At 44.0% G+C, this 18,343-nt stretch overlaps 1 protein-coding gene across 1 annotated transcript in view; it reads right to left on the bottom strand.

Moving 5' to 3' along the window:
- The window catches only part of usp43a (ubiquitin specific peptidase 43a), a 120,153-nt gene that overhangs the window by 51,758 nt on the left and 50,052 nt on the right, over nt 1-18,343 (bottom strand). Inside the window, exons 4-6 of the mRNA XM_071922531.2 lie at nt 7,569-7,661; nt 4,067-4,202; nt 1,181-1,325 (exon numbers count right to left, since the gene is read on the bottom strand). Coding sequence (XP_071778632.2) covers nt 1,181-1,325; nt 4,067-4,202; nt 7,569-7,661 — 374 coding nt within the window. The remainder of the gene's footprint in view (nt 1-1,180; nt 1,326-4,066; nt 4,203-7,568; nt 7,662-18,343) is intronic.

Here is an 18,343-nt window from a genome sequence, read left to right as displayed (position 1 = left end):
AGTACACTTTTATTTTAGATTTATTTCGGGTGATGTGATGCACTAAGCTGACGTTCAAACTTGGCATTTTCCCCGTCAATGTAGTTTATAAACAAGGCGGCGGCTAAGATGTCGTGCCCAATCAATACTGCGGTCTCCCTCTGGGCCAATCAGTAACAAGCGTGTCACCTTGTTTTGACCTGTAATCGCAGCACCCTCCTTGGGCTAATTAGTGTATTATTGAAAATGCCAGAACAGACTGGTGAGATCCATTATTCCCCCAGGTTTTTGTCAAAATCTGATCATACTGTGTGTCTGACGATACTGCATGTGACGGATGAACGGACACACAAACAAATTAACAAACAAACAGATGGATGAATGGATGGACAAACAGATGGAAACATCTCCATAATCCATAATCCACCCCATGAGTCTCCTACTCTCACTTCATGAAAATTTAATGTTGTTAAGCACTGAAAGCGCAGTGCATGGTCTATATGGACTATATACTTGAGGAGATAGCCCATTTGTAATTAAGTGTATGTTATACTATATTTGCTTCACATAACAAGGGATAATCTCATGGGAGTATAACATAGCAGTCAGCTTCATTATCTTACAGCTAGAGTAAGAGACTTTTGTTCCTAAACAATGACAAGATACTGAGCTCACAAGATACTGAGCTCACACAATGAAATGTCAATACAAATATAGTCAACTTAGATATATACACACAACTGAAAAAACGTCAATAATTTTTTGAACAGCTTGAATAGAAGAATACAGAGCGTTTCGCACACATTGCCCTCCCTCTCACTGAAGTAAACATCAGCCTGTGGAAAACACTGTGAATAATGAAAAGGTATGGCTTACTGAACATGAAAAAAGGATGAAATGCAAGTAGCATTTAGAGAGAAAGGGCTTGTAAATTGTTTTTGTTTAAATCTTGGTTTTCAGTCATAGCGTGGGTGCTGACGGAGACATACTGCCTGGAAGTCTTCTATGTGTGTGTGTGTGTGTGTGTGTGTGTGTGTGTGTGTGCGTGTGTGCGCGCGCATCAGGAAGGCAGAGAAAGCCCGGCGGACAGAGGGAGACTGAACAAGTGAAACTGGGAAATGAGGAATGAACGTAACTGGCAAATTGGTGCGCAAACTCGGCGCCGGCGGGGTTTTGACGGACAGCCTGTTGCCATGGTTACCTGAGAGCGGTGCCGAGCCTCCGCGGCTGTAGAGGGGCGGGGCCTGGAAGGCGTAGACCACGTCGCTGTCGGCGACGGCCGTCAGGTCGTCCTCATCCGAGAAGGAGCGCTGGAAACCCGTAGAGTACAACTCTGATAGGATGACCTGGAGAGAGAGAGAGAGAGAGAGAGAGAGAGAGAGAGAGAGAGAGAGATTCATAATGAGCTCTGTTGTGTCCATAGTGCCTCAAGCGATGCATGCAGAGCCGAACCAGGACGTTTTTCATTGGCTGTTACAGTAGAAAAAAGAAGAATGAAGTTATGGGAACATTTTGAGCCACAATGCGACCAGTACTGACCTCAGGAACAACTTGCCATGAAGATGCATGACTCACAGAAACTAATTACCAAAAGTAGTGTATGTAATAGGAAAAATTCATAGAGAAAATGAAACCAGATACATCTGTAATTGGCTGGAAGAAATCAAAGTAAACCCTAAACGTAACTGCTACAAATCTCACACTGCCAGCAGAATGATAATTAAGACCAATTTCCTTTTACACTGTCCTAAATGTTTGCCTATCCGAGATTATTTCCCAAAGTTCTGTGTTTGAATCAAAGGGGAGAACAAAGATGAAAACTGACCAGAAAATCATCCTGTAATTCCTGAAAGATATTGTTTTTGTGTGTGTGTTTTTGATTTATTTTCTAGTACATAATAAAGCCACTCAGAGAGAGAGAGAGAGAGAGAGAGAGAGAGAGAGAGAGAGAGAAGCAGAAGGAGGAAGAGAGAGAAAACAAAAAGGTAAGCAGAGAGAGATAAAGATGTGGAGAGTGAAAGAGAGAGATAAATAAAGAGAGATGAGCGAGAGAGATATAGATAAACAGAGATGATAGAGAGAGACAGAGAGAGACAGAGAGAGAGAGAGAGAGAGAGAGAATGGAAGCAGATATAGGCGGAGTAAGAAGGGCGAGTGCGAACGATAAGCCATGAAGAGAAAGTAAGACAGATTTAATGACACAGCTGATAACTGGCTCAGCAGCTTAGTAGATGCTCAGAGCAGGGAGACATGGAAAAAGATGAATGTGGTAAGACTAAGTAGCTTAGCATGGCGGTTGGACACACACACACACACACACACACACACACACACACACACACACACACACACACAAACACCTCATATCATGCTCAAATCAGAAACACTTCAAAGAAACTGGACAGGCTCAGAGCAATGGAAGTGGATAAAAGGCACCAAACAAGCTGTCTTTTCCACAACTTTCTGAAGTGATGACAGAGTCAATTTGTGTGTGTGTGTGTGTGTGTGTGTGTGTAAACACTCTCTGTTGATTCCCCACACATCAGAAAGCCCTCTGTCCTGTGATTTGCTTTTGCCAAAACCAACGGAAAACAAGTGAAAACCAGCTTAGTGCTCGTTACAGGCTTGCCAGCTGTGAGAGCGTCCTGGCAAATAATGAATAATCAAATCAAATCAACAATTATAGCTCACAACTGCAGCTTAACGAGCAGCTTTCCTGCTGACAGACACTTAGCACGGCCCACTCCATTCACGTTACATCCACAACAATGGATCAAAACAATAAACAATATGCAAAACCTACATCAGACAATTTCATGTTGTAAAATGACATGACTTCTCTTATCGGGGAACCAGGGAACTTGAAATGAATCTTCTATGACCTAACGAAACACTTCCACAAGGAATTTGAATTTGGGAAATGGGAAAAGCAATCTTCCATTATAACTTGAAAATGAAAAATCACCACAGCAGCAGCAGTAACTTAGAGGCCATCAGCTGGTTACTACCACAGGCATTTCAGACATACACAGTTCAACAAGGACCTAGTGAAAATCCTCCACATGTAGATGCTGGTCCTTCTGGCATTCCTAACAATAGAAAACTCTAGCCAGCGCAGCAAGGCAAACGGGTAAAAACGGACAGGTAGAAAAGACAGTCGAAACCAAAAAGAAGACGAGCCGAAAGAGAGACAGACAAATAAAGGAGCATCGGTCTTCTCATCCCTCGCTCAGCAGGGAGCGGTTATTGCACCCAGTGGTGGTCATGAGACTGGATTTGTTATCCGGGGTTTTATCCGTCTGCCTGCCAGTCTGTGTCTCTATCTTTCTCCCTCTCTATATTTTCGTTTCTCCATTTTTGTCTGTCTGTGTCTATCTCTTCTTCCCATTCTATCAGATTTCCCCACTGGTGCCTATGCATTTTTACTACACAGTGCATTTTGAATGGATTTTATGGGACTTTACCAAAAAACGACAACGTAAATCTTCATCACCCACCCCTCTTTCACCTCTCTCTCTTTCTCCGTATCATCGCCTGTGAGAGCGAGGCGGGGGTAACAGAACCCAGTCGACTGCTGCACCTCTCCCTTCCTACTCCTACAGCTGTGAGGCATCAAAGTTGTCACAGTCAAAGTTTGACACTTTTTCTCCGTTTGATGCTCTCTTGCTCCCCTGCTGCTCCGGGCCCGAGAGGAATTGTTTGGAAAGTCTTGCAGTATTCATCTATTGATGCAAGATTGATGAACGTCGTCTACCGTGGGAGCCGCTTCACTTTTCCTCCTCCATATTTTCTTACGTATGTTTGTGTGCATCTGTTTGCGAGCCCATGCTTGTGTGTATTGCATGTATTCATATGTGTGTATATGTCCATACTTGTATATGTGTGTGTGTGTGTGTTCCTCTACTATTGTATAGGTGGAGTGGGTCACTACCAACTACCTAAATGATTTTCATTAGTATGAGTTTCAGTGGAGAGTTTTAGTGTCCCATGATGGTCCCATGCTGTTTCAGAGGCTTTTCCACCCTCCCAAGAATAAAATCCTGCGGGAAACACTGGTGGGTGTGTGTGTGTGTGTGTGTGTGTGTACCTGGTCCGGGGAGATGTTGCCCTCCTCTGCCACCATGGCTCTCAGGCAGGCCAGGGAACCGAAGAGAGGCACCGCCAGCCCCACCCGCAGATACCGCTGACCCTTCGTGCTGAACACCAGCGTCACACACATCGGCCTGCGGGGGAGAGAGAGAGAGAGAGAGAGAGAGAGAGAGAGGGAGAGAGAGAGGGAGAGAGAGAGAGAGAGAGGAAGAGAGAGAGAATACGGCATGCTTGAATTCTCCGACAGACCGAAGTGACAAATTGTTTTTGCATTCTCATTTCGCACATGTTTACAAGGCCACCGATTCCCAGCGTGGTTATATACACATTTGCATGCAGACGCACACATGCACTCGGGGACGCCGAGGTCAATGACGATCAAATGAATTGCGAGTTGTCAATTTGTTCAAGAGGTGTATTGAGGTTAGCTCAGTCATAATGGATTTCGGCGGCTCAACAGAAAAACCCAAAACGGGGCTTTGAATGGACTGTTGAGCCGCCGCATCCTTTGTTTCGCGTCTAATAATTTTGCGGGACTAAGATTTATTTCCAGTGACAATGCGTATTGTCGCGCAAATCCAATTTCATGAGCAGAATTCAACCAATGTCTAACTGTGTCTAACGTCATATCTGAAGTGAATTACCCATGTATGTGTGTGTGTGTGTGTGTGTAGACTCATGCATGGCTGGACATGCCTGGCTAAAACCAGCACATTGGTGAAAGCCCCACAGGAGGCTGCTGCTGCTGCTGCTGCTGAGTTGGGACACGTCTGATTTAATTTGAGCACTTTCCGAAGCGGACGCGGAGGATGAGGAGATGGAGGGAGACGGGGGGAGATGGAGCGAGAAATGATAGAGGGGATAGGAGGGAGAATACAGCATCTGATAGTATCTACAACGGGGTTTGATGAGGAGATGAGAGAGCAGAGAGGACCCGGAGATAGGAGGGAGAGACAAGAAAACAAGCAGAAGAGAAGACAAGACAAGAGACGGGAGCGCGGTCACGTCTCCTTCATCTGGGGGACGGAGACGTTGTAATCGCTGACACCTCCACTTCCTGTTTCCCCATCATGCATTATTCAGGCGAGTAATGTGCGAGCAGCGGGGAGGCTGACAGGGCAGACGGGCGAGGATCTGAGCGGCGGTTTTGTTTACGTTGTTAGATGCGCCGAGATGAGGCGGCGAGATGGGAAATGAAACGGAGGGGGATGAGAGGTGTGGGATGACACTCGAGAGGGGGAGACGAAATAGAGATGTCATGTTTAAAAGGCAGGTTCTTTGCAGTCTCCCCCCTCCTCCCACTGGTTAAGAGCCTGATAGTCGCCATTAAAAAAGACTTCTCATTTGTTCCCAGTAGAGAGCGTGCTGCACACTCTTGGCGGCTTTGGCTATCCAAGATTCTATTTGTCTGCAACTTAACACGGGTCACATGTTTAGAGCAGGCTGGAGCGAAGCATGGTACAGTCAGTGTCAACATATTCATGCTTGCAAATCCCAGCATGTGATCTTAATCCCATACGCTGCTCCGTTTACCCTGGAAACACCTTCTGTGGTCGATGCATTCATTTGTGACTGTAGTTCATTTTGTTCTAGTTCTACTATTGCTGCCAATGTTGTACAGTACGCGTTTCTTGTGGGAAAAGTGCCTTAAGATTGACTAAATGTTTGGTTAACGAGGAATGAAGAATTAGTTACACCTCCTGTATATAGTATAATTGTATTCCTTATTTTAAATGTTAGTATTATCCGACAAATGCAGAGATAATAGGAATCCATCTAAGGCAAGAAAGGGGCAATGTCCGAACGAATACAAACAGACTTCGGCAAAAGTGCGTTTGAGAATGGGTTCAGATAGTTGACCTACATGAGGTGCACTTGATTTAACAGCCTCAAAGGCAGTAACCTCTCCAGTAAGGTACAATAAATCAAACGCTCCTCCACAACTCTGGAAAGGCTGTTATCAGACTTTTGGTCATAAATATTTCATGCATGCTCAACTTTTTTCTTTGAGTTAAGAAAACAAAAAAGAAATCACTGGCTAGCAGTCAAAAGTACAACAACAACAACAACAACATTATGTAGACTCAATGACACTCATGTGCCCTATTTCGCAACATGAGTTGGCCACTGACCGGCAGATAACAAGCATCTCTCATAAACACCTCAGCAGTTGTTTTAGGGCTTTTTTAAATATTTCAGAACATAGCAGGTTTAGAGACATGATGCAAAGACTGGCGGAGCGAGGCTAGACGTGGAGAAAATATTCAGAGATACAGCCAGTCCTCCCTGTTTTTTGAGCTGCCACACTGCCATTATCTCCAGCACCCAGGCCATGATGCCACGCTGCCAGCCAAACTCGGCTGTGTCTCTGGGGGCCTCAGACTTCATCAGGCATTCCGCTGGGATACCGCTGCAGCAGGAGGGGGCAACGAGGGCAGTGTGTGTGTGTGTGTGTGTGTGTGTGTGTGTGTGTCAGGTCAGTGGGGGCCCTGGACCGGCAAGCGAGTCCACACTGAACCTGATTGTATTTCCCTCTGCGGCGGACTCGGGCGACTGCAGGGACGGACCGCACGCTGTCGGGGAAGTCGCGCTGTAATGCTGCGTTCAGGGTTTGGCACGGTGGGTCACACACATCACACACACACACACACATCACACACACACACACACAGAGAGAGAATGCAGAGCGGCCGCGTCTGCGTGTTTGAAGATAGGGGGATTCGTCGAGCGCCGGATCTAGGCAGATCTTGGAATCGGATGTGATCGGATGCAACACGGACAAATTCAACTGACTTTAATAGGAAGCGGCGTTTGATGGCTGATGGCCAAGCGACACCAGAGCCAGCAGACATCTAGCATCGCTAATGGCAACAACAGCTCCCCACAAACACTGATTTAATCTGGTTTAATCTCTGTTATGGCCTTAGTTGAAGTCAAAATGAGGGTGAGTCCTTTGTACATCCCCTCTCTCTCTCTCTCTCTCTCTCTCTCTCTCTCTCTCTCTCTCTCCATCTCTCTCTCTCTCTCTCTCTCTCCATATGTCAAAGCTGAGAGAACCATACTGTCTTACAGTGGGACCTTGCTGACATACAACTTCTGGTATGGTGGGGGAAATGAAAATGGCACAGAAAGTGTTTGGTCAGGGACTTTTGATGGCCAACATTCATCAGTTTGATATGACCATGGCCAATAGCATGGGTATGTACAGTATGTTTGTGTGGGTATAGGTATGCATGGGTGGGTGTGTATTGATGTATGTGTGGGTGCCGTCTTGAAAGGTGTCCTTCATACAGTGCATCTATTATATTAGGTATGTTTTTCTCCTCGTTCGTCGAAGTAGAAGCACCCTGCTATGCTAAATGACTAGGATAGAGCACATTCATATACAATGTTTAGAGGACACACAGGAGATTTAAGCAGTATGTATTGGGACAGTCAGCTCAAATTGGTGGCTTTTGCAAGACCCAACCCATAATCAAACGTGATTTGTTGTACATTACCTGGTTTGTCGAAGGGGGATAGGCAGGGAGATACATAAGAACGGGTCAAAGGTGTTACTCTGCTTAAGGCAATGAGGGCACGTCAGAGAAGACCTGGAGAGAGAGAGAGAGAGAGAGATGGAAAAAAAAATCAGGGTTGATCACATTTAATTTCCTCTCACATTTCCTTCTTCATGTCATTTCACAAGTTCTTAGGTGACTTCAGCACGTCATCATATTCTGACTTGACTTCATTTCAACTTTGCCACTCTGACTTTCCCATCACACAAAACGCTTTGTGTGATGGGAAAGGGTTTTGTGTGATGGGAAAGGGTGATGGGACAGAGGAGGACTCTTGTCCAGTGTAGAGCAGGGGAACGGGGGAGAGCGGAAGAGGAGAGTAGCAGTAAAGTTTTTTTGTCATACATACTACATGCATATACTGTATCTACTGTAGTGCATTCATTATTGACAAGGTGGTGGAATCAGAAAGTGCATGTGGCGACAACTATAAGAGCACATCCTGACTATCCCATGCATGAATCATATACTGTACATATACACAAACACACACTGCGCACACACACACACCTGGCATCGAAGTTTACACATCTATGAGAGTGAAATGGCAAGAACTATAAGCTGAAGTATTTAAATTTTGAAACTTTGAAAGAATTTTCTAAACGTTTCCTCTCGGGCATGGAGACAAAGTGCAGTAGAATTTGCTGTCTCATGTAATGGATGCAGGAAAAACCTCCATGATGGCTAGATGTGTGCTTTCCATGTGGACAGAGGTGAATACCAAGCACCGAAACCTGCTGTAGAGGACAGTGCAGGAAAGGCTGCAGAGGTGGGATGATGGTAGCATTTCAATACAAAACATCACCGAGTTAGACTGGTGAGATATGGGAGGCTGTATCCTAAAGAAGAGATGGAGGTGGGGAATAAAGAGAGAGAGAGAGAAGGAAGAGAAGAGGAGGGTGGGAAGGTTGGAGGCAGAGAAGAAGGTGAAGAGAAAGGGCTCAGCTGGGAAAAGATAAAAAAAAATAAGCAACAAAACCGACTTGAGACCAAAATGAAGGGCAGCACAGGGAGCAGAAGTTGGACAGTGCCAGAGGAAACAAAGGCGGAGAGGCAAAGAGAAGGAGGAAAAAGACAAGAAGGTGTGGGACTCGGAGGGAGGATGTATTAAACATGGAGGGGGAGGCGGAGGGAGGACAGTGGAGTTGACGGGAAGTAGAAAGAAGAGTGGAGTGAGGAGAAGAAACAGGAGAGAAGCTGTCAGGTTTCTGAGGCCGTCAGGAGCCGAGGAACGACAGGCGGAGAAAAGACAGAGGATCCCGACCCGAAGACCCACATTCATACAGAATCTGACGCCAAACAGACTTTTTAAAGGCAGGTACAGCTCTCAATGAGAAAAACATCGCAAAGATGTATTAGTACGGACCTATAACTGAAAATGAGGTGGGAAAACTGCAACACAGCCCGGGGGCTAGCAAACACATCTAAAAAAAGAAAAGAAGCTTTGGAGTATTCCTGGAGCTTTACAGCATCGGTGGCGAGCGCGATTGGGTTTGTCACGGTGTTAGATATGGGGGAGTTCGACACTTAGATCCCACGGTTCGCCAAGAATCAGCTGATCTCACGCAATCTCACATTCACAGCTCTCATCTTCACATTCTTTGTGTCCAAAACACAAAATCTTGTGAGACTGTGACGCGTCCAAGTATTAAACAGTATTAAAAAGTATCGGCCGATATCAAGTAGCGATCCAAACCGTTACTTTTCCTGAACAATATAGATTTAGACCATTAGTTTGGAGTCACCGGACAAAAAAGTGGTGGAGATACAGCCCATTTGTCTCCATTAGAGAGAGAGCTATCATCCTCTCTATGTGTGTCTCTTTGGTTTCTGATGGTGTATGTGGCTGTTGATGTAGGATTTTTCACTTGAGGAGACTCCTCAGTAGTTCAGCGCCGTTCTCTAAATGCAGTCTAGCATTGGAAAAGCCATGTGCCACATTGGCTGAGTTTTCTGCGGAGTGCGACACAACTAAATTATATCGGGTTGTCGGAGCCATATGTGGCTCTTGGATGCAGCTTGAATATGAGTTTTTTTAATGTGGCTTTTGTATTGCTTTGAGAATTGTACAGTAGTTGGTTGGTAGGCATATTGGTATTTATTTAGCTCTCTTTGCCCCTGGATCAGTCATCTGTGTGTGTGTGTGTGTGTGTGTGTGTGTGTGTGTCTAAGTTTGTGGAGATGCAAACTTGTCAAATGTACAAATAAGCTGGAAATAATACAACAGTTTTCAAACTCTAGATTTCCTCGCTGTCAATGTTCTACCCGGTCTGCAGCGGCAGCCAGTCGCAGGCTCGTTAATGATGCCAGTTTGTACTCACTAAAGCAGACTGACAGTTCACTCACACACACACACACACACACACACACACACACACGCTCATACTCACACAGAACACGAGCAGAACATACGCAATTGCATGCACTCCTCACATACTTGCACTGAAATTCACACTTGTCCATGCATGAGCAGTTGAGCACACACACACACATGCATGCACACACACACACACACACACACACACACACACACACACACAGCATCACTTAAAAAGCTTGTGGTGAGGCTGACAGTGTTTCCAGTCTGGTGGAGAACATGAGATAAACATTCCCACTGATGCTTGGTGAGTCAGTGTGTGTGTGTGTGTGTATGTGTGAGTAATAGTGTGTGTGAGAGAGAGAGAGAGAGAGAGAACGAGAGAGAGAGAGAGCAAGAGTGGCACTGAGTGAACAATTTACAAGTGTCAAACCAACAGACCACCACTCTTTAGCTTGAACCAAACACCTGCACCACACACACACACACACACACACACACACACACACACACACACACACGTGCAGCACAGCGGCAGCCCTTATTTATCACATAAAGAGATGAGCTGCTCAGCATCCCTGCGTTCAGCCAGTAGGTAAATAAACACACTCCTCCAGCAGCATCACTAAACATTATGCTGTATCACGCAGCCTGACTACAGCACTTTTCACACTGTAGTCGCACATTTTGACGCATAGCAGCACAACACAGGACACAACGTGGATGATGTAACGCATGCCGCATAGTGTAAAACAGGTCAGGATGTGGGAATATACATATATATCTGAAAGTGTTATAGTGAGTTATTTAGTTATTGTGATGGGGATGGAGTGATGTTGTGAAGTTTTCTATACCCCAGGGTTAAAACTAATTGACCGAAGAACTCATTTATTCTCATAGCAGTGAAGCAGCTGAATAAACTGTGAGGCCATGTATTGGCAGATGCACAACAGGGATCTTATGGTACATTTATGAGTACAATTAAGTTTAAATTTTCATCAAGTTGATGCAACCTTCCACCCGGGGCTACTGCTGTACTATCTGTTGCAAAACGCATTGCTTTTTAACATGTTTCGATTCATGCCGTCTTCTCTCTCTCTCTTTCTCAATATCGTATTCCCCATTTCACGGTCCAGTTAATCAAAAATAAAAAAGGACTAGGAAAAGATGCCGGATAACTTTCAAAGAGTTGGTGCGCAGAGTCTTGAACTGCCAATCAGCAGATGTGAAAAGATCCAGTTGCACCTAGTGATTGCATAACTACATGGCCTCAAGAGAAACTACGAGGTTGAGGATACAAGGTTTACTTAAGTTTTTGTATTGGCTGTGGTCTCTTACTGTGTTATTCTTCTGTTTCTGGACTAAATAAAGTTCTGTTGGTCCCGGCAAAACATAATTCTGGTCACACTGCTGGACCCACAGTCCCCAAACTTAAATGTTCTTGTGGAAGAAACTTGATTGTTCAGTCACTACAGCGTTGACTTTATTTAAGGTATAAACACTGTCAGCCGTCAGCTCCTCCGACAATGATGGATGGAGGCCTGGGCTCAGGCGCAGACGCAGCCCATAGTTTCAAAACAACTATACAGAGTTTGGTAGTAACACTTGGAGAGAGTACAGCGATGGAAGGGGGAGAAAGAGAGAGAAACTGACAAAGAAAGAACAAGACATGTGAATGCTCAGGTGGAGGCTAGACAGGTTTACCCACCATCAAGAACAATGGGCCGAATTGGACCATTTCCACACAGCACCTGCCCCCATTGACTGTATAAATTCTGTATACTGTACATACAGTATATTGTGACTGCAAGATGAAGACCTGTATATACAAATTAATACAAATTGAATAAAAATGCACAAGCACAGACATTGTATTTCTCTCCAGTCTACAAAAGTGAAATTGCAGCTTGATTCTCTAAGTTTCTAAACCACCAAGGTTTCAAAGTTCTTTTCATGCCTTAACCTGATTTTGTGGGCTTTTGTTGAGATTTATTTGAACAAATTCAGACCATTTTTAATATAATACTTACAAGGCCACAGCATTGCATTCAGCTTGTTTTACATTTGAGGAATGCTATGACACATTCGGCAGCTCCACAGAAAATCAGAAACTTCCAGCCAAAAACCATCAGCTGTCTCTCCAAACCACTAGGGACCCATTTCAGTGTTCCATCAACCCAACTTAGGCTTAGAATGACTTGACACCTTCAATCAGTTCCTGTTGCTGGAGCCAAATACCTAATCTTTTCCTCATACCATAGAGAAATGTTCATGGTCTTACAGGAAGAAACACGTTTTGCAGCAAGGCAGACAAACAACACGTGATGCACACATGCATCAGTAAGTAAAAAGAATATGTGTAAACACCTGAGATCCCCCTAGGCCTACTATAAATGATAAATGATAAAGTACTGAGTGCCATATGAATATTCATGGACCCAGGTTAGGTTACCTCATGGAAAAACATCACCAGACATTAATAAGTCGGCCTTGGGTTTGTCCTGCAGTAGATACATGTGCCTCCTGCAAGGTTACACACCATACTACAGTAGGGATTCACATGACAGTGTAAATGTATCATCATGGGAATGCCACATTTTACACATTAATTACCAATACGTCACATCTGATGCAACCAGCCTGACAGCCGCTCCCTTCTTGTTCTTGACATAACGTGAGTGAGAGTTTATCCTTCGTTTTCGTGTTTGGAGGGAATATTGAGATTTTTCGATGCGTCTCCAGTATGTGGAAGTTGTAGGTCTACTGCTTTGAATTTACATGCTTAGTGTAATATCGCCTTACTACACTTTGTAGCAATATTTGTGCTTGACAATCGAAGTAACGTTGTAGCCTTCTTTAAATAGTCGTTAATGATTTCACTTAGCAAAAGACATTAAATATGAGCCATAATGATAATGTGTCCATCTGTTTTTTGGTCTTCATACCACCTTATACCATTCATTAAAATACAAAGTTCTGTGCACATAAACTTTCACTCCGTATTGCAAATGGCCTAACAACACTCAGGTTAACACAACATACCAAGTCTTTCAACAACAGCGTGTAATCTCTGAATTTAAATATTTTTGATACTTTATGAGTGAATTGATTACTTAATTAATTAATTAAGATAAACATGATTGTATCTTTGACTTTTATACTGAGATCCACTATATCTTAAGAGGAAAACATCTCTAATGCCCATCATAAATGTAATAATTCATTACACTTTCACTGCTTTAGGCTACAGGTTACCCACAACTGCATAAATAAAGGTGTGTTTTGAAGAAATGTGCAAAGACACTGTAACAGTAGGGTGCAAAAAACAACTGTATTGAAATAATATGATTCAGTTGTTGATTCTGTAAAGTGGATAGGAAGATGACAGCAGTTCAGAAGTGGACTGCAGGTGCTGTTGCAGATTTCTTGTTCTTCCTCCTAAATATGCGGGACAGCCAACAAAAGAAGCCATGCTTCTTCTTCTTTGGTTTTGCAGACAGGCTGTCTTTGGCACTGGAACTCTGAGGTCCTGCAGGTTCGACCGGCTGGACGGGTGGAAGTGTGTTTTCCAGGGTCAGACAGGACAGATCCTTGGTGTCCTTGGCCTCATGGAGGAAACTGGTAGGAGCCTTGATGTCAACAACAGCCTCACACACACGGAGAAGAGTGGGTGAACATGAAGCTTCAGCCTCCTGAATGGGTGGAGGGTGGTCAGCCTGGTTGTCAGTGGGACAACATTCAGGTTGATGCAGGACGGTGACAGAGCTTTCAGGATATTGTTCTTCCTCCTTCTCCAAGTCCTGGAGGAACAGCATCAGTTTAGAATCAGCTCTGACGATTGGCTCCCATTCATCAAGACGATCCTGAGTAGGGGCATGGTGTGCAGCACAGGCAGCCATAAATGTAGAACTCACTGATGAGGAAGCATAGATGTGCTTTTGATCAACTTCCTCCTCCTCCAGGAGGAGAGAGAGGAACTGCATCAGGTGAGAATCAGTGCTGCTGACAACAGGTTCCCATTTGTCCAGATGGGCCAGAGTCGGCCCATGCTGTGGGGAGCAGTCCAGCACAAATCTAGAGAGATGTGATGAAGCATAGAGGAGCTCCTCACCAAATCCCTCCTTCTTCAAGTCACAGTGGGATTTGACCAGTGGCTCCCACTCATCCAGGCAGCCCAGAGTGGATCCACAGGGTGAGCAGTCAGCCACAAATCCAGATGAGTCACCTGGGGGAGCATAGAGGTATCTCTGTCCAACTGCCTCCAGGTGGTAGTCATCGTCAAAACCAAAGGGGGAGCGCTGAAGCTGACTCAGTCTCTCAATGATTTTGATGTCATCAGTCACTGGAGCCTCAACAAGGTGGATCAGGTTGGACTGAGACTCAACAAGCTGAGCTGGGTGGATGGAAGCTCCAGTATTTTCCTTGATCATGAGACGAGACTCTTTCTTTCCTTTGTCCATATCCAAGAGCAGTTTGTATGCTGGTGAAGCTGTGCTGGCTATTGGTTCCCATATATTGAGGCTCTCAAATCCAGAAGCAGGTTTGAAGCCAAGACCAACAGCAGACTGAGGTGAAAGGTCACAGTCGAGCTCAGCAGGACCTCCAGAGAAACTAGAGGCTTCAGCATAAAGGTAACGCTCCTTCTTCAGGACTTTCGCAAACATGCAGTTGATGTTTTCATGGCGATCGTCATTAAGGACATTGAGTCGAGCGACCATTTGCACTGATGCTGAAAGAAAGGCAATGGCAACATCTTAATGAAACAAATAACCATAAGGCCACCTGGTGTAGCTTCATTCAAGGTCAACATGCCTCATCACAGCTTCATCTTATGTCTCTCATCATAGTTTTGTTTCAACAGCCAAACTAACTGTGAGTTTACAATGTGAATACAGCTAAGGAAGAACTGGACACAAATGTAAATCCTTCAACACAAACAACTAGTCTATCCTGACTGACTGTCTCTTGTTTGTCTGTTCAGCAAAATCCTCTACTAATCTTTTCCTGTTAAATAATAAAATTAAAAATACATGTGGCTTACCAAGATGGGAATCACTCTCCATGGTTTCCTTTCTAAAAGGTAGATGTTGTTGTTGATGTTTGTCCAAATGAATGCAACGTGAGTTTTCTGTTTCAGTTTGCAGGTGAACAGCGATCAGAGATGAAACTGTGAGTCTGAGTCTGTCTTCAGGTCAGTCTGTCTTTATGACACTGACATTCTAAATTCTATGAACTCTGCTGCATTCTATCAGCTGCATTATGATTCATCAGATGAATCTCAGGCCACAATAAACTTGATGACAGAGATTTCTCACTTTGTATATGGTTTATAAATTAAACAAGATTAAAAAACACATAACTGAATATTTGGAATTTGTATTAAGATACCCTATTTTTTGTGTAAAACATCTCTATAATTCCTATTGCATTTCACTGTTTTAGGTCACAAGTTTGCTCACTCTAATCTTACCTACTATCATATCTAAGGGGATACTTAAGACTTGATCTTCAAGTCAGCTTTTCCGGTCCAGAATTCCTCTTTTCCAGAACAACCTGTGCATTAACCCATGCAGTAAATAGAAACCTAGTAGAGTTATTACAGCCAACTATTTCTGTGTTTAATATTAATAACAACAATACTTTCAAGTGCTCTTACTGAAATCCTATTTCCATCTTCAGAAGTCGTAAATCAGTTTTGTCGCACATTCTTCAAGTACTTTTGGTCGCAAATGCATTTTTATGGAAACTGATAGAGGGAGGACCAGGCCATGGGCCAAATCAGTGTAGTCCTTTAATGCAGATTCCACAGTCCTCCAAAGTTCAGCACTGCTCTCTCACTCCTTCTGGGAGTAAAACAGGGAGTGCAGAGGGAGTTACTTTCCCCTGTCTGTCTGTCTGTCTGTCTGTCTGTCTATCTGTCTGTCTGTCTGTCTATCTGTCTGTCTGTCTGTCTGCCTGTCAGTCAGTCAGTCATGTGTCACTGGTGGTGGATTGGAGGGCACTCATCTCTCTCTATCGTAGTACGTGTAGAGACCTCTAGCAGGCTCCTGTCAGGGGAAATTAACTCTGCTACATAGAGGGCAAGGGGCTGTTCAGGTCTCAAACACACACACACACACACACACACACACACACACACACACACACACATTCATAAACATATACTCTCTCTTCTCTCTCTTAGGTTTGGGCGATATTAAATTTTACCTATTGACAATATTCCTTTGATGATAATAAAGATATACAGTATTGCTATATTGGTTGAAAAGAAGCAAGTAGCAAGTAGCCTAATTAATCTCTCTCTCTCTCTCTCTCTCTCTCTCTCCCCTTCTTTTCTCTCAGTTTCACTCCCTCACACTCACATTCTGCCTCGCTGTCTCTCTCTCCCTCGATAAAATAGTCTACAAAATGTCCCTTTGGCAGTCAAGTCTAGTGAAATCAGTGAAAGTGAATCTTTATAATTGCTGTGGATCATCTAAAACTACTGGATTTTTCTCGGCAAATAGTTAAAAAGTTACTAGTAGAACAATGTGTACAGCAGTTTTGTGTTAACAAGTGTGGAATTTATTAGATTTGGGAATGCTACCTGCCCTGGCTGGTAGAGAAGCTGATTAATGTTGGTGGATGGACAACTTGTCCAACTTTATCCAGGTTCGCTGACTCTCTTTTAGCGCTTGGCTGGCTCTACTTCTGCCATCATGGATCACTATTTTGCTGCAACATCAATTACGCATCAAAGCCGCACGCTACTGTGCAGCTTCACACTTTTTGGATTGAACCCAAAGAAATGCCAAACAGTCGCAGTTACATTTTTATTTGACTAGGATTTGCCATCTTACCGCCATTACAGAAAAAAATATGCGCACAATTTTACATATGTGATTGGCATGTGTGAGTGAATATAGTAATTATCAATATAACAACAATAATATCATAGCATATTGCCCAAGGCTTCTCTCTCTTTCTCTCTGTTTGTTTTTAAACAGCCTGAAAGCCTTCAGGAATTACAAGGCTGAGTCAAGTCTTGCAGAAGTACTCATGGTGCCTTCAAGTGCTGTCAGAGATGTTGTAATTACGAGTTTTAACAAACATGAACGACCCAACAAATATGACTACAGTAGGAAAGTATTATAGGTGGTAGTATTATAGGTTATTGTTTGGTGTCCTACATACATAATTAGTATTCTTGTATGTTTTACTTTAGCTTTTAGCATTTTTGTTCACATTTCTATTAATTAAAATAATTAAATTTTCACTTAATTGCCCAATGCACATTTTCAGCAGCCACCAAAAAACTAGGGTCCATTTTGTTATTTCCAACCAAAAGTACTTGTGTTTACAACTTCTGAACTCGGAATTAGGAGATTACGAGCCTCACTTGAAGGCAGCATCTTTGGGTTCATATGGGACAAGCGCTCTAAAACAAAGGCAGCTCAACTCATGTCTGCTGCTCTGTGTTTCTGTTCGGATTGCTTGATGACTGCACTGGAAAACAGTGATGAATTTCATTGTCAACTCTCTCTATTATTAGCTTCACTCCTCTCACCTCACAGCAGCCGTTTACCAAGGGTTAAACATCTTAGAAGAGTCTTAGGACTGAAGACTTGAGTAAGTGTTCTTGCCAGGTATCTTAAGAGATATTATAAAAGATTGAGTGAAGTGCCTCTGGAGTGCCGCTGTGGATTCTGCAGAAGGAGATGGCTTAAAAGGATCAGGTCAGCCTCCATGTTAAAACACAGAGCAGCAAAAGCCCGTTGGAGCTCACCGCCCCGACACTTAGAAGAGAGAGAGGAGTGTTCTTTTTTTACGCTGACCTTCCCTGCCTCCAAAAGTAAACAGCATCGCACGCCGTTTTGTGATCCAAGGTGTGTGTGTACGGAATGAATATGTATGTGGTTGGGATGGATATGATTCAGTGTGTTTGTGTAATGGAGAGAGAGAGAGAGAGAGAGAGAGAGAGAGAGAGAGAGAGGTGGAGAGAGACAGAGATCCCTCTGTAGTGTGCTGATATGAGGTGGCTTGTCTGTTATCACCACTTTCTCTCTTCCTGGGCATTGTCCTGGCTGTCTCTCTCTCTCTCTGTCTCTCTCTCTCTCTCTCTCACACACACACACACACACACACACACACACACACCCTTTATCTCTGGAGTCAGGGGTGAGGGTGCACAGATGTGAGGTGGAATTGATTCTCCAGACAATGGACTCTTCTGTGCTATCTGCTCCAGCCAGGCAGTGGTATGTGTAGTCCACACACACACACACACACACACACACAGAGTTGCTCTCTCTCTCTATAGGGTCCGTTTCTGTTGGGCCCCCATTCGTGGAAAAGTACTAGTGTGTTTTAGCGAAGCTAGATCCCCGAGGCAAGTGTACACAGTTTAGGTCCGAGACAA

The sequence above is a fragment of the Centroberyx gerrardi genome, chromosome 3, assembly GCF_048128805.1.
Source record: "Centroberyx gerrardi isolate f3 chromosome 3, fCenGer3.hap1.cur.20231027, whole genome shotgun sequence".
Taxonomy (NCBI): Eukaryota; Metazoa; Chordata; class Actinopteri; order Beryciformes; family Berycidae; genus Centroberyx; species Centroberyx gerrardi.
Note: the sequence above shows the minus strand (reverse complement) of the source record. Positions and strands in the feature narration are given on the sequence as shown.